General features: G+C 41.5%; 1 protein-coding gene across 2 annotated transcripts; it reads right to left on the bottom strand.

Moving 5' to 3' along the window:
* Positions 1 to 16,976: 16,976 nt before the first annotated feature.
* Positions 16,977 to 19,847, bottom strand: LOC127696507 (PRAME family member 12-like). 2 transcript variants are annotated; one of them, XM_052199308.1, is made up of 3 exons: positions 19,561 to 19,847; positions 18,386 to 18,976; positions 16,977 to 17,544 (listed from the first exon to the last, which is right to left on the bottom strand). In XM_052199308.1, exons 1-3 carry the CDS (start codon positions 19,845 to 19,847, stop codon positions 16,977 to 16,979), a joined length of 1,446 nt encoding a protein of 481 aa, XP_052055268.1. The 2 variants fall into 2 exon arrangements, with proteins under 2 accessions (XP_052055268.1, XP_052055269.1); XM_052199309.1 differs by lacking the exon at positions 18,386 to 18,976.
* Between the last annotated feature and the right edge of the window lie 4,429 nt (positions 19,848 to 24,276).

Genomic DNA, 24,276 nt, shown 5'->3' with positions numbered 1-24,276 from the left:
TCACCTCACACCAGTCAGAATGGCTAAGGTCAAAAACTCAGGAGACAGCAGGTGTTGGCGAGGATGTGGAGAAAGAGGAACACTCCTCCACTGCTGGTGGGATTGCAAGATGGTGCAACCACTTTGGAAATCAGTCTGGCAGTTCCTCAGAAAACTGGGCATGACACTTCCTGAGGACTCTGTTATACCTCTCCTGGGCATATATCCAGAGGATTCTTCAGCATGCAATAAGGACACATGCTCCACTATGTTCATAGCAGCCCTATTTGTAGTAGCCAGAAGCTGGAAAGAACCCAGGTGTCCTTCAACGGAGGAATGGATACAAAAAATGTGGTATATTTACACAATGGAGTACTATTCAGCCATCAGAAATAATGAATTTGTGAAATTCTTAGTCAAATGGATGGAGCTGGAGAACATCATACTAAGTGAGGTAACCCAGTCTCAAAAGATCAATCATGGTATGCAGTCACTGATAAGTGAATATTAGCCTAGAAACTTTGAGTACCCAAGACATAATCCACAAATTAAATCATGTCCAAAAAGAATGGAGGAGTGGCCCCTGGTTCTGGAAAGACTCAGTGCAAAAGTTTAGGGGAATTCCAGAACAGGGAAGCGGGAAGGGGTAGATGGAGGAACAGGGGAGGGAAGATGGCTTATGGGACTTGCGGGGAGTGGGGACCCAGAAAAGGGGAAATCATTTGAAATGTAAATAAAAAATATATCAATAAAAATTTTAATCTGTTAAGTCATAAATATAACCTTAATGTTGAGCATGAATTTGTTGCTGTAGAGGGATAAAAGAATTGAGATAGAAATCTAGTTCTTGCCATAACAGCCTCTTGCCCAGCATCACTAGGATCCAACTGTACATTTAGACTGTCCAGGACATAGTTGCAGACTTCCCCTCTGAATGCACCCCATTTGCTTTTCACGGTGCTGCATAGATCTGCTTCTTCACACAGGTTTAAAGCAGTTCCTCCTTCTCTGGCCCAAGGCAGAGAATGACAAAGAGAAATGTGAACAGTACTTTCATCAGGGATAGGGATCAAGAAGAGGGATATGTAAAGGATTTCCATGAGGGATATTCTTGCAAAATAATGTCAGCAGGGCGGTTTTTCACTTCTCTTATCACCCATCCATGCTTCCCATCACATGTGCTTCCCTTGAAGCTATCACTCCAGTTCAGGTTTCATGTGGTCATGTCAGTCCTCACCCCAATATCATTTAAAGTGTGCCAGATACAACATGAGCTACAGTAAGGGAAGGAATTTCCAGAGAAAGATTGAGGGAGGATTTCCTACAAGAGTTTCAGCTATTGTATCCTTAGCCTTAAAGGGCCTCATGTGCATACTCAGTTCTGTCTCCTTTCAACTAGTGAACATTTCATGAAACAAGAGTCAAAGTGTAGCAGAGTGTCAATGGATATGATGGCAGAGCATAGGGCTTCTGTCCTTACTCCATAGTCCCTGGACCACATGGCCTCTCTACAAGGGATGTAATAACATATGGGTACACTGTCAATGTAGACATGACATCTGGATTTGGAATCCTGTCTTAGGCAGGTTCCTGCTCTGGGACAAAACATTCTGAACTGATCACTTTGAGGAGAAAGGATTTCTTTCCTGTTACAGCTCTCAGGTCCCAGTCCTTCACTGAATAACATCAGGGCAAGAACTCAAGCAAGATCCTGGTGGGATGCATTGTAGAATATACTGGGGAGGAAGGCTATGGAGGCTTGTTCCACAAAGCTGTCTATGTCTATGTTCTCATATAACCCAGGGACTTTGCATATGGTTGTCCCTATCAACAGGAAGTTTCCACCACCCACAACAGTCATTAGTCAAGTAAATGCTCCCCACAAGCTTGCCTGCATGTAATCTGAATTTGACATTTTCTTAATAGAGACTCTGATTCCCAGATAACTCTAGCCACATCTGTGTCAAGTTGATTAAACAATATAACAGCAGCAGCAGCAGCAGCAGCAGCAGCAGCAGCAACAACAAGGTGGTAGCATTCAACATGTTTCTAGTGTTGCTACTCCTGTTTTCTGAAGTCTACTTCAGAACAGCTTCTTCTGTTCAAGGTCCCATATGAAGGCCAAGCTGCACACCTGTTACATATGTATAGGTGACCTAGGTCTGTCTCATCATGTTCTCTGGTTGGTGGTTCAATCTCAGTGAGTCCTTATGAGGCTAGACTGGTTGATTCTTTAGGTTTTCTAGTGGTGTCCTTGACCTCTCTCACTCCTTCAGTCCTCCACCTCCTCTTCCACAAGACTCCCTGAACTTTGTCTAATATTTGGCTGTGGGTCTCTGTATCTGTTTTTATCAGTGGCTGGGTGAAACTTCTCAAATGATAGTTATCCTATGACTTGATTTGCAGAATATCAATAATGTCAGTGCTCTTGAACTCATTGTAAAAGGTGACCACTTCTTGAACAGAACACCCATAGCTCAGGGACTAAACCCAACATTTATTAAGTGGGATCTCAAGAAAGTGAAAATCCTCAGTAAGGCAAAAGGCAGCATCAGTAGGTCAAAATAGCAGCCTAAAGAATGGAAAAAACTATCTTGACCAACTGTACACCCGACAGAGGGCTGATATCCAAACAATATAAGTACCTCAAGAAATTAAACATCACCAATCCAAATACCCCATTTAAAAATGGGCTACAGAGTTCAACAGATAATTTTTGACAGGAAATCTCTAATAGCCAGGAAGTACTTAAAGAAATATTCAGCATTCCTAGTCAAATCAAATTGAAAGGACTATAAGATTCCTTCTTATGAACATCAGCATGGCTAAGATAAAAAACTGAAGTGACAGCCCATGCAGGTGATGATTTGGAGCAAGGGAAACAATCGTGCATTACTGGTGAGTGTGTAAACTTGCACACCAAATTTGGAAATCCATCTAGGTGATACCACAAATAATTCTACTTCAAAACACAGTTATACCACTCCTGGGCATAAACTCAAAACATGTTCTGCCATAGCACAAGGACACTTGCTCAACTACATTCATAGCACCTTTATTCATAATAACCAGAAACTGGAAGCAAGCCACCTGTCTCTCACTGAAGAATAGATAAGGAAAATCTTGTACCTTTATGCCATGGAATACTAATTATACATATAATTTTTTACTTTTTTTATTCGATATATTCTTTATTTATGTTTCAAATAATTTCCCCTTTCCTGGCTCCCTGCTCTCCGAAAGTCCCATGAGCCCTCTTCCCTCCCACTGTTCCCCCATCCACCCCTTCCCACTTCTCTGTTCTGGTATTCTCCTACACTGCTGCACTGGGCCTTTCCAGAACCAGGAGCCACTCCTTCCTTCTTCTTGGACATCATTTGATATGTAGATTGTGTCTTGGGTATTCCAAGTTTCTAGGCTAATATCTGCTTATCAGTGAGTGCATATCATGAGTGTTCTTTTGAGACTGGGTTACCTCACTTAGGATGATGTTCTCCAGTTCTGTCCATTTGTCTAAGAATTTCATGAATTTATTGTTTCTAATGGCTGAATAGTACTTCATTGTGTATATATACCATATTTTTTGTATCCATTCCTTCATTGAGGGACATCTGGGTTCTTACCAGCTTCTGGCTATTATAAATAGGGCTTCTATGAACATAGTGGAGCATGTATCCTTATTACATGCATGGGAATCCTCTGTGTATATGCCCAGGAGTGGTATATCAGGGTCCTCAGGAAGTGTTATGCCCAGTTTTCTGAGAAACTGCCAGACTAATTTCCACAGTGGTTGTACCAGCTTGCAATCCCACCAGCAGTGGAGGAGTGTTCCTCCTTCTCCACATCCTTGCCAACACATCTTGCCAAAAGCAATATACAGATTCAACACAATCCCCATCAAAATCCTAATTCAGTTCTTCATAGAGTTAGAAAGAGCAATTCTCAAATTCATCTGGAATAACAAAAAACCCAGGATAGCTAAAACTACTCTCAACAGTAAAAGAACTTCTAGGGGAATCAGCATCCCAGACATCAAGCAATACTACAGAGTAATAGAATTAAAAACTGCATGATATTGGTACAGTGACAAGCACGTGGATCAATGAAATAGGATTGAAGACCCAGAAATGAACCCACACACCTATGGCCACTTAATCTTCGACAAGTGGCCGAAGCTGAAAGGATCCAGTGGGAAAAAGATAGCCTTTTCAACAAATGGTGCTGGTTCAATTGAAGGTTAGCATGCAGAAGAATGCGAATTGATCCATTCTTATCTCCTTGTACTAAGATCAACTCCAAGTGGTTCAAGGACCTCCACATAAAGCCAGACACACTGAAACTAACAGAAAAGAAACTGCAGAAGACCCTTGAGGACATTGGTACAGGGGGAAAGTTCCTGAACAGAACACCAATAGCTTATGCTCTAAGATCAAGAATAGACAAATGGGACCTCATAAAATTACAAAGTTTCTGTAAGGCAAAGGACACCGTTGTAGTGGCTATTCCTGGTTGTCAACTTGACTATATCTGGAATGAACTACAATCTAGAATTGGAACACTTACCTATGATTCTAATCTGGAGGCTCAGAGATAGAAGTTTCTGACCTGAATCTTGGCATGGAGATCTTGAAGCATAGTGGCTATGAATTTCAGAAGATTATGACAAGGAGATCGCTGAGTTAAAGATCATCCGGGATTAAAGGCATGGAGGCACAGCCTTTTAATCTGGGCCACACCCTCTGTTGGAGACCTACAGCCTTTAATCTGGACCACACCAGACCTACAGCCTTTAATCTGGGCTACACCTTCTGCTGGAGATATATAAGGACATTGGAAGAAGGAAGACTTACTCACTCTTCCTTGCCTGCTTGCCTCGTGGGACTCAGAAACTGCTAGATCCTAGTACTTTCATCCAAGCTGCTGCTGACCATTGTTGGGGAGTTGGACTATAGACTGTAAGTCATCGACAAATTCCCTATATAAAGACTATCCATACATTCTGTGACTCTAGAGAACCCAAACTAATATAACCGTCAAAAGGACACATCAGCAACCAATAAATTGGGAAAAGATCTTCACCAATCCTACATCTGACAGAGGTCTAATATCCAATATATACAAAGAACTCAAGAAGTTAGACTACATATAAACCCAAATAGCCCTATTAAAAATGGGGTACAGAGCTAAGCAAAGAATTTTCACCTCAAGAACTTTGGATGGCTAAGAAGCACCTTAAGAAATGTTCAACATCATTGAACTTATGTGGATATTACACATAGAGTACAGGAAAAGCATGCTATAATCCAAACAACCAAAGAAGGTAAGTAACAACAGTTTACTAGCTAAGTAAGATGACTGACACTAAGAAGGGGAGACAGAATTTATTTCACTAGTCATTGATTAGAGGGAACTGTATCAGAGATGGTATGGGGTAACAGTTTTGTGGAGCAAGTGTGGTGGGAGGAGCTGTCTCCACAGGGCTGGAGAGAGAAATGCAATCCATATGTGGGCATCTCAGGCACAAGCCAGAGACACAGGATGGGGCAGGCTCCTGGGAGTATATGGGAGAAACCCTGGATGAGACCCCAGGTGCTGGGGATAAGTAGACTGAAAGTGGCCACTTTCTGTAGTCAGGCAGGATTTCCAGTGGAGGGAGGGTAACACCAACCCACCAACAAAACCTTCCATCTAAAATTTTCCCTGCTTACAATATGTGCAGGCATAAATGTGGAGCTTAGATAAAAGGAATAGCCCACCAATGACTGGACAAACTTGAGACCTATCCCATGGAACAGAGCCAAACAGTCGGTTGTGCTTAAGGACAGAAGCCTAGCATAACTGTCATGTGCGAATCTTCATCCAGCACATGATGGCAACAGATAGATATGCACAGCCAAACATTAAGAAGAATTAAGAGAGTCTTGTGGAAAAGTCAGAGGAAGGATTGAGGGAGCCAATATGGGGTCAAGTATACCAGAAGGAGACCAACAGAGCCAAGTCACCTGGACTCATTGGGGGTCCACAGAGACTGAACCACCAACCAAACAGCAAGCATGGTCTAGACCTAGGCTCCCTATACATATGGAGCAGATGTGAAGATTGGGCTTATTGTATGTCTCATAAAAACAGGACTGGGGTTTGTCTGCTATTGAGCTTCATGACCTTCCATTGGAACCTTACCCCTAGCTGGGCTGCCTTGTCTGGCGTCAGTGGGAGAGAATGCATTTAGTCCTGATGCAGCCTGCTGGGCCAGGGCATTGTGGTAACTGCTGGGGGTGGCGGGGTGGGTGCCTTTCCTTCATGGGGAAGAGTGGGATCAGGGAATGAGGGGGAAAGGTCTGAGGGTAGGCCTGGAAGGATAGGAAAGTCAGGATGTGATCAGGTGTCACGGTGAACAAATACACGAGTTAATGAAAACAAGAAGAAATGATAGATAGAAAGCTAGATCTGTTTAATATTTAAACGTTGCCCATTGCAAAATGAATAGAAACAAGTTCTATCTGAAATGTTAGCAACCTATGTTTTCAGAAGCCGCTTATACTTACACTAATAAATCACTAAATATGCAAATTTTTGATAAAAGATAAAGTTGTTAGGATTGTTGTGAAGCTTTGTGACTGTAGTTAGTATGTACTTATAATTGATAATTAGCAAATAATGTTTAAGTCAGACATCAACCTACAGGTACAAATGTGCAAGGTTATATTTTAGTTTCTTATCTCCCCACTCTGTAAATTTTTTTCTTTCTCTTCTCTTTTCAACATATGCTTACAGTTTATATTTTAAAAATTGTTCAGGTTTTTATTATTTTTATTTTTATTTACTTATTTGTCACAGCCTTTATTCCATTCACGAGCAGGGAAAGATGAAATTAAGAGAAACAAGAAAGTGTTGAGGGACTCTAGATCCTTGTCAAAATGAAGTTTCTTGAATTTTCATATTAGCTGTTCAGAAAAGTAGATGGAATGATACAAAATTTCTGCTCTGAAGTCTCAACCTCTAGCATGGTGAGATAATTTTTATGTATTATTACACCTGTTTAATGGGGTTCACAGAACCAGAGAATAGATGGGTAAACATGTTATAAAGTGAACCATATCCAGACATTTCTTGGAAGGACTCTGGACATTGGTATTGCTTTGGCAGATCTACATAGTGACTTTCCAAAAACTAAATGAACAAGCGAATCATCAACATATACATGTACACAAAATGTTTGAAATGTAATACATTAAAGATAATGCCAAACTGGTAAGTTTTTATGTAAAATAGGCACCAGATTCCTTGTGATTCTATATCCATGAGTGCGTTATCCACTGTCAAACATGGGCCTGGAGAGATGATTCCTCAGTAATTAAGAGTCCTGACTGCTCCTTCAAACAACCTGAGTTCAATTCTAAACAACCACCTGGTAGCTCACAACCATCTATAGAGGGTGTCATTTCTATCATGCAAGCTTACATGGAAATAGATCAGGAATATTCATAAAATGCATACAGAAATAAGTATTGTACACTGACAAATTCCTAACTTCCTCTCACTCACTTATGGTGCAGTTTCTCAGACCTGGAGCCCAGAGCTTCCTACACTATTGCTCAAAAACTTATCTGAATGGATACACCTGAAACTCTACATGCTCTCTTCACAGAGCCATACAACTATTACTGATCAACATCCCCATTTTCATTAAACTGGATTTAATTAATTTTTATTCCTTAGTGAAATTAAGTCCATTTTTTAATTTAAAAACTTCTTCAGCTAGGTTTATATCTGCATGTGGGTTATATGGATTTGTGCATGTGAGAGCTGGGATCCACAGAGGCCAGAATAGAGAGTCCTATCACCTGAAGCCTGAGTTCCCTTTGAGAGCCACCTGAGTATTAGCTCTGAAACCAAACTTTGGTTCTCTGTAAAAGCAGCATGTGCTCTCAATGTGTTAGCAATCTGAATCTATGGGTTGTTCGGTTTTAATAATATGAAATCATGTTAATTGTGGAAGTTCACTCGTCCTAAGGGACAAAACCAGGGGAGTGGACATGCAGACAGGGAGAAAGATTGTGGGGGAATACGGAAAGAAGGAGCCTGAGAGAGGTTTGTTGTTTGTTTTTTGTCTTCCTCTGTACCTTAGACCAGCCTAGATATTCACATGTGTCCCACCATAGCTGACAATTTTATTCCCCTTCCAAAATTGTGAACTGTGACATGCCTGGCATCAATGTGTACATTTTGACTTTTCTCCAAAGGGCATTTTTTGGCAGTTCTTAAATTTAGATGCTTTATTCAATTTGGACTATTGCAACGATATTTAGACTAAGAACTTATGTTCTAAGTGTTCAATAAATGCAAAGTAACAAATTATTTTATTGATAGTTTACTATAAAGAAAGGGAGTATAATGATTAGGAAGAGGGAGATTATTTTCTATTGTTCTATTGTATTATAACTGAAGACTTAAAATACAATTCTTCTGTAACATAATTGGTTTATGGAGTAGAAGGACCTGCATATTATTGGATACCTTTATATATAAAATAATTCATAGAGTTTTGGAGTCCACAGGAATAAGTCTCTATAGGCATGTGCCATAAAGGCTGGATGTAGAGGTTTTCAGTAGTCCTCTCATTAAAATATGAGAAAAAGATCAAGACTTCAAAGTCAGGCCGGAAAGCACCTTTACTTTGCCCTTGTTGTATTCTTCTCTATAGGCATTTCAGATGGGTCCAAGTTGCCTTGTGGTCTGAATGTACTAGGTGATAATTGTCTGTGATCCTTTCAATACTTCTTCATAGGAGGTATGACTACATTTCTCACATTAATTTAAATCTTTTGTGCACATAACTTATCAGCCACACAAGAGAGTTGTACATGTAATCCAGGCAAAGGACAAGGGAAGAAGTGTCAAGAAAACTTTCATTTTATACATGCCAATTTCATCCAGATTTTTGCTTCACTGAAGAAATACCATTCCATCTTTCATCCCTGAACCCATGGAACCTTCCTGATCCTGGTAGTGAGGTCATTCACAGCCAAAGACTCTAAAGAGAAAACATCCAGGTTTGTAAGTACACATCAAAGCATCTAGTTAGTTTGTCCAGGAAGAAGCCACCTATCAATGACAAACTGTGTTTCTGACTCTAGTGGGCCCCTGTTCCCAAAGTCCATCTAAGTGTTCCCCATCTCAAGCTCAGTTTCAAACACAGCTGTATATCCTTTTGTTTCCCACCATCTGAGCATTGACAGAAGATATAGGCACTGAGTTCCCTGGATGACAGATGTGTCCCATGCTTATTGTTTATTCAAATCCAGAACTTATATTTCCCAGTGTACTGCCAGCAACCACAACATCTGGACACCTGGTGAAAGGCACAGCGCTTACCCCATGTATGGCAGATATCTGTAGCAATGGAGATGTTCTTGGGCTGCCTTAAAGCCCTGAGTGTATCCATGAGCTCTGGAAAATATTAGGCAAATCTTTGTACAGAGACTTGAGCCAACTAATCATAGCACTCCAGAGGGGCAGGGTATTGTTCCACATTCATCTTGCTCCAGTTAGCTGTGTACTGCAAAAGGTCCTTAAGGATGGGCATGGGGGAAGTCATTGTTGTAGAAGTTGACATTAGTGAGCTGAGAGCCTTGTCTGAGTGCAGGTAGGAGGACACTGAGTTGGGAGTCCTTCATCCTACACCCCTGCAAATGAGAGTCCCCAGAGATTTTGACACTTTCTCTAGGAGATCCCTCAGAGGCATTAGATCCAAATCCAGTAAGACCACACCTCTCAAATCCATATGTTTTAGCTGAAAGAGGCTCTGACAGCAGGAGAAGGAATCCAAATCTTTCTGTGAAATTAGGGAGTAAGTCATGAAGAGGGTTTCCAAGGGTGCCATCAGGCACATAAAGATAGAGGAAATCAGAGGGTTAGTTCTGGCAAATGGTATTGTAGAGGTTTGGCTGGGATATACAGATTGGTAGAAGAAACCAGGTGCCCCAAGGCCAATTTGCCTAAATGATTAAGGACTTCATCTATGATGCTTCCTGTTAGAAACTACTCACTTATGTAAACCCTGAAATTCATCTCCTGGCCTCTCTAAAGCTGAAAACCAGTTCATACCCTAAGTCTAAAGAGCATACAGAAGAACTTCCATCCAAAGAAAGTCCTGATAGGATCTTGATATATTCTGTGGGCTCACTGAATTTGCATTCTATCATTCACTGTGCAGCAGTCATGCTTGCTCTCATTTACAGCCCAAGATGTACCCCCTGTTCTATGTACTCTGTGCTACTTGGGCCTAAACCATTTTATCCATGGGTACTGGAGGAAGATCTAAGGTTATTCTTACAGATTTGAGCATATAGTGCATCTTCACACTGGGCTAGTGAGTTACCCTTCTCCTCATTTTACACTCCCATTCCTGTTAACTTTGCATTTGATTGGGTTGTCATGAGATGAGAAAGAATTACAACAGAACCTTACTACACCTGACTTACTCTATATGCCACATCACTTCTCTCCTTCATGAGTGTTCATTTGAGGCACTGATTTAACTTGTAAAATTTTCCTTGTATTACTCAATATCTATGGATACTGAGTATGGATAAGCCATATCTTCTAGAATTTTGAGTCTCTAAATGCATATTCCTAGTGACTTTCTGGCATCATATCCCCCTAATCCTTAAGAGAAAAGAGACAGATTTGCTTTGGTGGCTGATCTAGCTCTCCATTCTTGCTTACCCTAGGACTTGATTCATCTAGTCTCTGAGAAAGTGGACGCAGATCATGAAGAGTTACTGGAGACAGCTGAATTTGGAGAACTGAGAAATAAACTTGTTGATATACTCAGCTTCTGTGATTCTTGTTTTATCAGTCAAATGAAAGGTGATCTTGTGGAGGGGTGCCAGGAAGAGTTTGGGAAGGTTTTTCATCTGCCCAAAATAGGGAGCAAATTGTGCCAACTCTAACAGAGTCCACTCGGTATTCAGTTCTAATTCTGTGATGTGCTCTGGATCAAAAACATACAAGATCTGTCTGATAACTCGGACTGGCAGAGCCCAGATCTTCATCTTTGTACAGCAGACATGGAGGGAAGCATTTCTCTGCTGGGCCCACATCAAGAACCATGCTTGTTCTTCATCAAGGCAGGACATGATGCTCAGGTCCACTATGACCTTCAGGCACTGCCTCAGTGCATATCTGGGAAGGAACTTCACTACTTGCTTTTTGTCCAAGATTTCTGCTGAGCAGCTGCTGTCCTTTGCACCAGCCCATATGTTTCAGAAGGCATGGTGCACATTTCTCTGGTCGAGAACCTGTAGTTTTGTCCTCTTGCAGGTGAAACATATGAAGGTCAGCATACCCTGAATTAGCTTTTACTACATATATCTAAACACAGCTCTCCTCCCTGTTAAGATGTATGCTCTTTTAAGCACTTGGTGTCCAAGTTGGACTCAGGCATGCAAAGAAACTTTGCTGGACTTCTTTGTACTTGCTTACTTTTCTTTCACTCAGGTATACGTTATGTCTCCTTGGTCATGTTATTACTGGTTGTGGGAATTCCAGAGATAGGCTCATTCTACTGTGAGGCTACATCTACTCTAGTCTGTATTCAACTCTAATCTATATCCAACTGTTCTCATTACAAGTAAACAGTACATTTCAAGAACCCTGTATCCCAGTCTGATGATGCCACCTGAAGCACCTGATTCACTTATGACAAAGCTAATCTTCCTGACAATGTCTACTGTGTAGTCCTCATGCTCCCATCTACAGTGTTTGGATATTGATTACCTGGGATGAAACTTTCTTGTCCGTTGCATGTCTACTCCATCTAGCATAACCTGCAAGGTTTCCAGGCTAGATATCTTCATCAATGCCCCCACAGGGTGATAGGGGAAAGGCCAGGCTGCCACCATTGCCTTTATGAGCTTGTGTCTGCAAGCAAAGGCCTCTATGAATATTTCTGGGAAGAGCTCAGGGGGCAGCACTTCCAGAGAGGACATGGCCAAAGCCTAATCTCTCACCAGAGTCTAAATTGCGAGCTTCTGGAGTGTAGGTGGGGTCTGAACACAAAGAAATAGAAGTAGTACATTTGTGGTAGAACAGTGGTACATACATGGAAAGTGTTGATGTGAGATAAAGGAAATAATATAAGTATATTTTAATTTAAAATGACAAAAAAGGCCACAAGTCTTTGATTCTATAATAAAGAGCAGTGTCTGCTCATTCAGGACACCATACTAGGGTTTCCAGGACCCCCTTCTGCTATTTCACAATTCCCTCTAACTCTAGATGCAGGGAGATCCATCTAGATGTCCCTTCTGATAGATAGGCCTCCTCTCCTCCCTTCGGACTCTCACTCACACACAGATACACATATTTAATTAGGCATTTAAAAAATTAACAGAAAATTAAAAGACAACTTTCAAAATATTTTGTGACTTATCTCCACAATGGATTATTTGTCTCCTTCTACATAACATTTATTTTGATTATCTTGAGTTTTCGGTTTCATGAGCCTGATCCCAGCGAAGTTTGTAATTTCCTTATGGTTTAAGGATAATTAGTGGAAGTGATCCTATGATGTCCCACAATGCAATGTTCAGATTCTTTGCCTCATGAACAAAGACTTAAGATTGACACATATTAGTAGACATGAAGTTCCTTGGGTTTATACACAAACACAGCTCTGATCTCAAAGGGAAGAAAACATAGTTTGTTCTGGGGCCAATTATGAGCAGCCATGTTCTGAAAACAGATTTCGGTTACTCCAAATATATTTTTACATGGAAGCAGTTCCATGAAGTTCTTATGGTAACAACTCAAAAACATCTTTAATTAAAGCAGTTCTTAGATATATCAGTAAAAAATAGACATCTTTACATTGCTGAAAACAGTGCATGGATTTAACAAAGTTGAGATAGCTCTCATATCGTCTCAGATGGCATCTGAGAATATTCTAAGACCCTTTGATTGGTGGGACTTGGGTGCTATAACTTAATACATTATAAGATTTTAAAAAAAGTTTTAGGGTATTAGGTTTTGTTTTACTTGTTAGTGACAGGATGTTCTGTGGGACCTGTGGGAAGAAACAAGTCATGGGTATTTAATTCAGTAAAGTGTTCTGTCTCCTGCCTGAGGCACTCCATTCTGTCCATATCACTGCATGCCAGTCTGCCAGTCAGCCTTTGAAGACACAGCATCTTCCCAGGAATTCCTTCATAACCCTTCTCACTGAGATGGAGAAACTCAGAAGGAAGCATCTGTATCATCTTATTAGAGTCTGAGAGGAAGACAAGAGAGCTGAAAATCACAGAAGGTATCAGATGAGGAAGGAAACAATGAGGGAGAGTCATATTTTTAGATAGAGGCTAAAATGGAGATCTGTAAACACAGTAGAAAAATGCATGTGAGGTGTACAGAAGAGAAGCACAAAAATCCTATAGTATCTCAACAGGCACATTTAGAATTTACAGAGGTATTGGAGGGAGAACATTTAAAGACTGCATTTACATCTTTGAGCTAGAACCCAGACAAGAGACTGGTTTGGCAGTGATGATAACTGAGCAACTGGTAGAAGAAAGGTGTAAGAACAGCAGCTCATTAAAGATTGGTAGCTCTTCCCATCTCCTTGGAATATCCTCAGGTGAACCAGATTTCCTTCAAGATGGTCTCCCTGGCAAACTGCTTGATAGGCCCAGCTATATTAACTCATAAATTAAGGGGCATTTGGCATGTTTGATAGGCCCATCTGGATTAACTCATAAATTAAGGGGCATTTGGTCTGTTTGACAGTGGCCATGTGGGTAATGTCAAGTTGCCAGTCAGTTCCAGGAAGGGAACCTCTGGCCTGATGGGTAAGAAGAGGGGTGCTGGGATACCTTGAGTTAGTCTGACATTTGACAGATTTTACAAGAAGCAGTGATAGATTTTATGAAACTTAAATACTCGGGAGTAGCTTGTAGGTGGGTCTTAACAAAATAACACAATGCTTGGCTCTTAGGATGAAAGAGTTGGTGAAGATAGGGCAGAGTTTAACGAGTGTCAGGAGGTAAAGGTGGGAAAGTGGGTTGCAGTGCAAGGATGTACTGAGAATGGTGAGATGAGTCTAGACTCCTAAGGGCTGCAGTGCTAGCTGCCTCATCAGCTTGGTTGTTTCCCTTGGAGACAATTGAGTCATCCTTCTGGTGGGATCTGCAGTGGACAATCCCAGAGATGGAAGGCCTTTAGCATGGCCATAATTTGGTTTGCATTAGTTACTGCTCCTGCTTTTGTGGTAAGTAACCTTAGCTCCTTTCAGATAGTAGTATGGGACAGGAGGATATGGAAAGCTCATTTGGAATCTGTGTAGATGTTGAGGGATTGTCCCTGTGCCAGTTAAAAGGCACAGGTAAGGGCTATTAGTTCAGAATGTTGATTACTGGTGGGAGCAGGAAGAGCCTGTGCCTCCATCACGTTGGTCTCTGACACTAGGGCATAGCCAGATTTTCTGGGCACTTCATATAGAAAGGAGCTGCCATCTGTGTTCCAAGTATAGGTGACTTGAGCCAATGTGCCCTCTTTTAAAAAGTTCCTCTAAAATTTCAGTGTAGGCGTGAGATAGAGAGTGGCTAGTATTTGGTCAAGGAAGAATATTGGAAATGTTAAGAGGCAGGCGTGTTGGAAAGGTGAGTGTAGAGTCTTTTATTAGTGCTACCTGAAAAGAACGACCCTTGGAGGGAGGTAGAGTCTATAAGTCTTTGTAAGTTCGGAACTGTGACAGGTTATGAGAAGAGAAGACAGTTATAGGCAACCCCAAGTTTAAGGAGTTCACTGGTTGCTAAGGTATGAATACAAGGTACCCATCCCTGGATGGTTAGATCTAGTCTTTTTTGGCCAGTATGCTACAGGTACAAAAGAGTGTCCCAGTTGGTGCAAATCCCTTTTTTTCAGTTATATAGAGAGGAAAAAGGATGAGTCAGGTCCCTTTTCCAGGAAATGTAAGGCTGGACCTTAAGGAGAGCCTGCTGGAGCCTTTGAAAGGGCTGGGCAACAGGTTTGAGAAGAGGTTCATCGATGGGGCCTAAAGCTGCCTCATATAAGGGGTGAGAAAGGAGGGTAAAGGAAGGAACCCAGGAGTATAAAAAGCTAGCCATTCCTAGGAATGATAAAATCTCATCCTTTGTAGAAGGAACAGTTAAAGACTGACTCAGATTATTTCTATCTAAGATAATGGCCTTGTGGGTTAAGGTAAGTGTTAGTCCCAAATAGGTGATCTGAGGAGTGGACAGTTGGATTTTAGAAGGTGAGATACTACAGAGTGAGTTCCAGGACAGCCAGGGCTATATAGAGAAACCCTGTCTCAGACCCCCCCCCAAAAAAAAAAGAAAAAGAAAAAGAAAAAGAAAAAAAAAGGTGAGACCCTGTAGCCTTGACTGGAAAGGAAATTAAAAAGAGCAGAGCTGTCAGCCTGGCTAATATCTATGGAGGTGTTACAGAGAAGGACATCATCTACATAATGCAAAATCCTAGATTTAGGGAGAGATAAAAGAGAATAATACAGAATTCAGGGCATAGCCAAATAACTGTGGGCTATCTCAGAATCACTGAGGTAAGTTGGGTAGAAGAGTGGGTATCAGGATCTGTCCAGGGAAAGGCAAATATGTTCTATGACTAAGCATCTAGAAGGATAAAGAAAAATGTATCCTTGAGATCTAGGACTGAGAAATGGGAAGTTCCTGAGTGGACAGTGGAGAGAAGCATATAAGGTTTTGCCACAAAAGGATGGAGAGGAACCACTGTAGAATTAATTCGCCTGAAGTCTTGAACCAGGCTATAGGTACCATTAGGTTTCTTAACTGCTAGCATAGGGGTGTTAAAGTAAGAAGAGGTGGGACAAAGAAGTTTTTTCCTTAAGAGGTCAGAAATGATAGGCTTAAGTCTGAGGCTTCTGAGAGGGGGGGGGGTATTGAGCTTGAGTGATGTGCGTGTACAGTAACTGGATGACAACAGGAGACTGATGTTTAGCAACAGCAGGGTTCTGGGTGTCCCAAACTCAGGGGTCCACCTGAGAAGCTGGTAAAAGAAACATGTTAATGTTAGTAGGTTTACTGGCTAGAAGGGGCAAAGGGGACTGCTGGTGAGCTTGGGTTTAGGGGGATGGGGAAGGGAAGGCTACCAACTTAGCTAAAAGATCCCTTCCCAAAAGTGGACAGGACATGTCAGCACTACCAAAAAGGAATGGGTGCGAGGTACCCCCCCTAAAAATGCAACTAAGTGGTGGGATCTGGTGAGGAAGGTGAGGTTTTTCTCTTACCCTGATGATAGGAAAAAAACAAGAGGAAGTGGATCCTCAAAACCCCATCAGTACCAAGTAAGTGGTCCTAGTGTCCAAGAGGAAAGAGATGGGCCACCCACATATCATAATGACTACCTGAGGATCCCTGCTAGTGATGGTCATGGTTGGGTCAAGCGAGGTTCAATCATCTCCTCAATCATCTATAACGGAGCCTAGGAGATCAGCTGGAGGGTTACTTAAGAGTGATGTCCTTCAGTCCTGTGTGACATGAGGACAACTGACAGTCCAATGTCCCTCCTGATGTCAGCTAGGACATGGCCCCCTTGGCTTTCAGGGGGTGGGGCAAACCCTTGCCTAGTGACCTTGTTGACCATATCTATAGCAGGAGCCTGGTGGTCTCTAAGTTTAGAAGAATAGGAGTCTGGGGCATTAGTGGGGGGCTAGTCAGACAGCCTTTGCCAGCATGTGGTATTTTTTGTTTGAAGGCTTTCTCATCTCTTTGGTATTCATTGAAGGCCAGAGACAAGCCAAGTGATAAACCTGTGGAGTTAGGGGGCCCTTCTCCAACCACCTAAGTTTAGCTTTTATGTCAGGTTAGAGTCCCAGGCACTTTACATCTCTTTATTTTTAACCACGAGCAATGTGTGAAGTCATAGTCTGAGCACCCCAGGTGAGAGAGATATGTCCCAAGTCTGTCACTTATTCACATCTGGAAGGCCTGTATCCATGTTTACTGCCAACAATCACAAAGTTTGGCCCCATGGCCATAGACATAGTTGTCATGACATTTAGGGCAGGTATTTGTAGCAAAGGAGATGTTCTTGGGCTGCCTTACTTCCCTGAGTGTATCCATGAGCTCCTCACAAAGTTGGGCAAATCTTTCTCTGGAGACATGATTCCGCTCATCATAGCACTCCAGAGGGGCAGGGTATTGTTCCACATTTATCTTGCTCCAGTTGACTGTGTGCTCCAAAAGGTCCTTCAGCGTGGGCATGGAGAAGTCATTGTAGTAGAAGTTGACATCGGTGAGCTGAGAGCACTGTGTGAGGGCAGGTAGGAGGACATTGATATGGGAGTCCTTCATCTTACACGATGACAAATACAGAGTCCCAAGACTGTCTACCACTCTTTCTAGGAGACCTCTCAAATGTGTAAGATCGAAAGCATCTAAGGTCACTTCTATTATTTCCAGATGTTTTAACTGAAAGAGGCTCTGACTGCAGGAAAAGGAATCTACGTCTGACTGTGAAATTTGGCAGTGAACGATGGAGAGGGTTTCCAAGGGTGTCCTCAGGCACCTAGGGAGAGACCATGGGGTTAGTTCTGAGAAATGGTGTTGTAAAGTGTTGGCTGATATGTATATACAAAGTGGTGTAAGGAACCATGTGCCCCATGGTCAGTTTGACTAAATTCTCAAGTTCATCATCTATAATGCTTACTGTTGGAAACTGCTCAGTCATAACAACTCCACAGTTCATCCTCTGGCCTCACACTCAAGCTGAAAACTGCTTCAACCCCTAAGCTCAGAAAGCACACAGAAGAACGTCCATCCCAAGAAAGTCCTGACAGGATCTCAATATTGCTGTGGGCTCTCTGAATCTGCATTCTATCATTACCTCTGCAGTGATGTTTGCCCTCATTTACAGATGTAAATGTAAGCTGTAGAACTGTCTTATGCACTCTGTGCTACTTGGGCTGAAAATATATTGCCCATGGGAAATAGGGGAAGATAAAAGACTGTTCTCACAGATCTGAGCCTATCGCTCATGTTCACACTGTGCTATATGTACCTATGTGTATGCTATATGTTCACACATGAGTACCACTACATACTCCCCTTTCTGTTCCCTTCCCATTTGACTGGGGGGGGGGGCGTGATTCGAGGAAGAATTACAACATCCTTAGGAGATCTGACTCACTCTTTACCTGAAATCACATCTCTATTTCATGAGTGTTCAAATGAGACACTGGTTTAACTTACAAAATTTCCCTTGTATAATTATGGAAACAAGACATAACAACCATATTCTTATAAGTCTGTAAATGTTTGTTCCTAGTGACTGGATGGCATCATGCACCAATAATCCCTAAGAGACAGATTTGCTTTGGTAGCTGAGCCAGCTCTCTATTATTACTTACCCTAGGACCTGATTCATCTTGTTTTTGAGAAAATGGACGTGTTTCAGGCAGATATGCTGGAGACAGTTGAATTTGGAAAACTGAGAAATAATCTTGTCGAGACACCTGACTTCTGCAACTCTTGTTACATTGGTAATAGGGTAGGTTTTATTGTGGAGGGGTGCCAGGAAGAGTTTGCAAAGATTTTTCATCTGCCCGAAGTAGGGAGCAAAATTTGTTAGCTCTAACAGAGTCCAGTCGATATTTAGTTCTAATTCTTTGATGTGCTCTGGATCAAAAACTTTCAAGATATATCTGATATTGTGGAATGGAAGAGGCCAAATCTTCATCTTTGTACAGCAGAAATATAGGACCCTCCTTCTCTGCTGGGCCCAATTCAAGAAAAATGCTTTTGATTCACAGGAGCAGGAAGTGAGAGTCAGGTCAACTATGACCTTCAGATGCTGCCTCAGTGCATATCTGGGAAGGACCTTCACTACTTGCTTTTTGTCCAAGGTCTCTGCTGAACAGTCACTGTCATCTGCTTCATCCCATACATTCCAATAGGCATGGTGCACATTTCTCATATCAAGAACCTGTAGTTTTCCCCTCCTGCAGGTGAAAGATTGAAATGTCAGCAAACCCGGAATCATCTTTTACTATATAGATCTAAACTCAGCACTCCTCCCTGGTAAGTTCCTGATATCTAAGGAAGTATTTGGCATGCCGAAAAGGTGTCCCAGGCTTCTGTATACTTGATTAATTTTCACTAAGGTAACTGTTATTTCTAACTCACATTACTATTGGTTGGGAGAAGGCCAGAGATAGGCTCATTCTACTGTACTTGATATCCAAGGTGGACTCTGGCATGATAGGAAGCTTTCCCAGGCTTATGTACACTTTTTTTAAACCTTTTCTTCCACTAAGGTAAACATTATTTCTTACTCACATTATTATTGGTTGGGGGAAGGCCAGGGATGGGATCACTCTAGTGTAAGGCTACTATCTACTTTAGGTCATATTCAACTAATTCATATCCAAGTGTCTTCTGTACAAGTAAACAGTAGCTTTCAAAAACCTTGTGTCTGTGCATGATGCAATTGGAAGCTTCTGATCCACAAATGACAACGCCAATCTTCCTGGCAATGTTTCTGTATTCTTCATCCTCCCTTATAAAGTACTTTGATATTGCTTACCTGGGGTAAAACTCTCTCTTCAATAGCATGTCTACTCCATTTAGCAGAGCCTGAAAGATTTCCATGTCAGGCCTCTTCATCAATGCCCCAACAGGGAGACAGGGGAAAGGCCAGGCTGCCACTATTGCCTTTATGAGCTTGGTTTGTCTGCCAGTGAAGGCCTCCTTGAACAGTGCTGGGAAGAGTACAGAGGGTAGCTCCTCCAGAGAGGATATGGCCAAAGCCTCATCTCTCAACAGAGCCTGAATTGCCAACTTCTGGAGTTTGGGTGGGGTCCGAACACTCATCTTCTAAAGTCTCCAATCAAAAGGCTCCTTGGAAGAAGTCAGAAAAGAACACACTTTCAAGACAAATTTTATAATGTTCCTCACCATTACATCAACCACTAAGCTTCTGAGTTAATGCTATAACCTTAATAGTGAAATCAATTTACCTTTTTAACTTAAACTGGTAAAGACAGACTTCCCACAGTGGTAACTTGGAGGTCTTTCTGTCAACCAAATAAATATGCACATAACTTTCAGATCAAAATACTTTATATGTGAAAAATGAAAGAATGAAAGAAAGATAAATGTGGGGGACTCCCATGACCCAGTACAGATGACACTAGCTGAAATATGGAACATAGAGGAGATAGAACCTGAAAAGACCACCCTCATCCACAGCATGGCTCCCAGTTGAGGGAAGGTGCTGTTTCCCATCTCATTACTTTTAACCTTGAATTGTTCCTGTCTAAAGGGAAAAAGGGACAAAAATGGAGCAGAGACTGAAGCAAAGGCCATCCAGAAATTGGGATCATGGAATCTATAATATCAGCAGACACCAAACCCCAACACCATTGCTGATACCAAGATATAGCTGTCCTCTCAGAATCTGTGCCAGCACCTGTCTAAGACAATTGCAGACACTCACAACTATTGCATTGAGCTTGGGGACCACAATGGCAGAGATAGTGAAGGACTGAAGGGGATTACAATCCCATAGAAAGAAAAGCAACAACTAACTGCCCCCTCAGATTTCCCAGGGACTAAGTCAATAACCAAGGTGTATACATCAGTGGGTCCAGGACTCCTGATACATATATAGCAAAGGATTGCCTTATATGGCTTCACAGTTAGAGGAGGCCCTTTGCCCTTTGGAGGTTTGTTGTCCTAGTGAAGGGGGCATGCTAGAGGGCTGAGGCAGGAGTTGCTCAGTGGGTGTGGGAATACCCTCTTGGAGGTAAAGTGGAGGAATCATGGAAGAGAACTGTGTAGAGGTGATACATTGGAAGGGAGACAACATTTGAACTGTAAATAAATGATCAATTAAAAAGGAAAAAAAACAGGGATGAGGAATGGGATGAGGAACAGTTAGATGGAATAACAGGAGAGGGATAATGATTGGATTGTAAAAAATTGAAGAGAAATTAAATTTAGTAATAAAAAAGAAAAAACAAAGAAGAAAACAAACTGACCATCAAACATAAAGATAAAACAAACAAGCAAACAAACAATAAGACAAAAAACCTTTTGTTGCACATCAATATTGAATTCCCACTAAGGATGATGAAAAGTGTGGGTTCTTATAACCTTATGGAATTCCTGGGTCCTAAAAGCAGGATATATGCACAAAATACAGCTATGTGATAAAGATGCAAAACAAAACCTAACGTAAGATATTGAGTAACTCACAAGTGTCATTCCAGCTATTGGGAGATAAAGATGATCAAAGATACAGTATCTACAGGTTAACAGTGTTAGCCAGGGTCTCACGAAAAAAGACCATCATTTCAGTGAAGGGAAATATGAAGGAACACGTTAGTTAGAATAATCTGATTTCCAGCTTACCCAGAATCACATACCCAATGACTTAGAGAATCCTTGTCTCAAAAAAAAAATATATCAAGCACACTAATGAAATATACAAGCTCTCATAGAAATATGAGGTGAATCTAAAACTTCATTTGGAATGAAACACATCTTCAATGTGTTTTTCTAAAGAGACAGAAAGTAAAAAATCCTGTATTATCCTGGAGTCTAAAAGTCTCTACGTGAAACTGCTTGATCCTAGGAAAACCAATTACATACAAGATCTGAGCACTGCAGATAGGTCTCTAGAGAACCAGGCAGTTATCCAGTCTGTAGGTTTCTCAATATTTTCTGTCTACTTTGAAGCCTTTATATACTTCACAACTCTTCCTCCTGAAACCACACCCTCAAACCTCAAACTAGAATTGGATTGGATAATTAAACCCCACCTTTTTAATATGCAACATCCATCAGGGTGGTGGTGGCACACACCTGTAATCCCAGCACACTGGGAGGCAGAGGCAGGCAGATTTCTGTGTTCGAGGCCAGCCTGGTCTACAGAGTGAGTTCCAGGGCAGTCAGAGCTATACAGAGAAACCCTGTCTCGACAACAACCTAATCCAAAAAACCAAAACCAAAAAAAAAAAAAAAAAAAAAAAAGGAACATCCAACCACTTCATTGATTGCATCAGAGTTCTCTGGGAGAATACCTCCACACCACACCACCCCTCTAAAATTCACTTGTTAATTAATAACATATCACTGAATTTGTGGATTTTCCCCTTTATTTGCTTAACTATTACATAGTTTTGAGTTTGTTTTAGGATTAGGTTTTGCTGTGAAGCCAGGGTGGTTTCAAAACTCTAAGGTCTAGCAATCCTCCTGCCTCAGCATTCTTTTACCTGCTATGATTAATGTTGTGAATCACTACACCTGGGCTAATTTTATTCATGTGACCAACATCATTCTGATTTATCTCAGATCAGGGTTTAATCTGTTGCTGATAAGAGACATAAAATAAGTCATATATATTATTGTCACTGGATTTGGGGCAGTTTTTAATTGTCAGAAATATGTTCTGGAATTCAGGAACTATATTCGATGATTTCTTTTTTTTTTTAATAAACTGCAGTAGCACTTACTCAAAAGGTGGAGGCAGGAGCTTGATTTCTTTAATATTGACCCAGGGTGCTGGATAATAAACTCAGCTTGCAGAGAGCTACCCAGCATACAGTCATCCTCTCCCCAGCACTGCATGCAGCAGACATGATGGCCATCCATGCAACCTCACAATTCCAGAGTTGGAAGGAGGATCAATTCAAGGCCATCCTCAGCCATACTGTAAATAGGACAACCTGAACATTACATGAGTCCATTTCTTTTTTTTTTAATTTTTTTATTCGATATAATTTATTTACATTTCAAATGATTTCCCCTTTTCTAGCCCCCCACTCCCCGAAAGTCCCGTAAGCCCCCTTCTCTTCCCCTGTCCTCCCACCCACCCCTTCCCACTTCCCCATTCTGGTTTTGTCGAATACTGCTTCACTGAGTCTTTCCAGAACCAGGGGCCACTCCTCCTTTCTTCTTGTATCTCATTTGATGTGTGGATTATGTTTTGGGTATTCCAGTTTTCTAGGTTAATATCCACTTATTAGTGAGTGCATACCATGATTCACCTTTTGAGTCTGGGTTACCTCACTTAGTATGATGTTCTCTAGCTCCATCCATTTGCCTAAGAATTTCATGAATTCATTGTTTCTAATGGCTGAATCGTACTCCATTGTGTAGATATACCACATTTTTTGCATCCACTCTTCTGTTGAGGGATACCTGGGTTCTTTCCAGCATCTGGCAATTATAAATAGGGCTGCTATGAACATAGTAGAGCATGTATCCTTATTACATGGTGGGGAATCCTCTGGGTATATGCCCAGGAGTGGTATAGCAGGATCTTCTGGAAGTGAGGTGCCCAGTTTTCGGAGGAACCACCAGACTGATTTCCAGAGTGGTTGTACCAATTTGCAACCCCACCAGCAGTGGAGGAGTGTTCCTCTTTCTCCACACCCTCTCCAACACCTGCTGTCTCCTGAATTTTTAATCTTAGCCATTCTGATTGGTGTAAGATGAAATCTCAGGGTTGTTTTGATTTGCATTTCCCTAATGACTAATGAAGTTGAGCATTTTTTAAGATGCTTCTCCGCCATCCGAAGTTCTTCAGGTGAGAATTCTTTGTTTATCTCTGTACCCCATTTTTTAATAGGGTTGTTTGGTTTTCTGGAGTCTAACTTCTTGAGTTCTTTATATATATTGGATATTAGCCCTCTATCTGATGTAGGATTGGTGAAGATCTTTTCCCAATGTGTTGGTTGCTGATTTGTCCTCTTGATGGTGTCCTTTGCCTTACAGAAACTTTGTAATTTTATGAGGTCCCATTTGTCAATTCTTGCTCTTAGAGCATACGCTATTGGTGTTCTGTTCAGAAACTTTCTCCCTGTACCGATGTCCTCAAGGGTCTTCCCCAGTTTCTTTTCTATTAGCTTCAGAGTGTCTGGCTTTATGTGGAGGTCCTTGATCCATTTGGATTTGAGCTTAGTACAAGGAGACAAGGATGGATCAATTCGCATTCTTCTGCATGCTGACCTCCAGTTGCACCAGCACCATTTGTTGAAAAGGCTATCTTTTTTCCATTGGATGTTTTCAGCCTCTTTGTCGAGGATCAAGTGGCCATAGGTGTGTGGGTTCATTTCTGGATCTTCATTCCTGTTCCATTGATCCTCCTGCCTGTCACTGTACCAATACCATGCAGTTTTTAAGACTATTGCTCTGTAGTATTGCTTGAGGTCAGGGATACTGATTCCCCCCGATTTTCTTTTGTTGCTGAGAATAGTTTTAGCTATCCTGGGTTTTTTGTTGTTCCAGATGAATT

This window comes from Apodemus sylvaticus, chromosome 11, assembly GCF_947179515.1.
Source record: "Apodemus sylvaticus chromosome 11, mApoSyl1.1, whole genome shotgun sequence".
In the NCBI taxonomy this organism is placed as follows: domain Eukaryota; kingdom Metazoa; phylum Chordata; class Mammalia; order Rodentia; family Muridae; genus Apodemus; species Apodemus sylvaticus.
The sequence above is the reverse complement of the archived record's forward strand: the minus strand, read 5'-3'. Positions and strand labels throughout refer to the sequence as shown.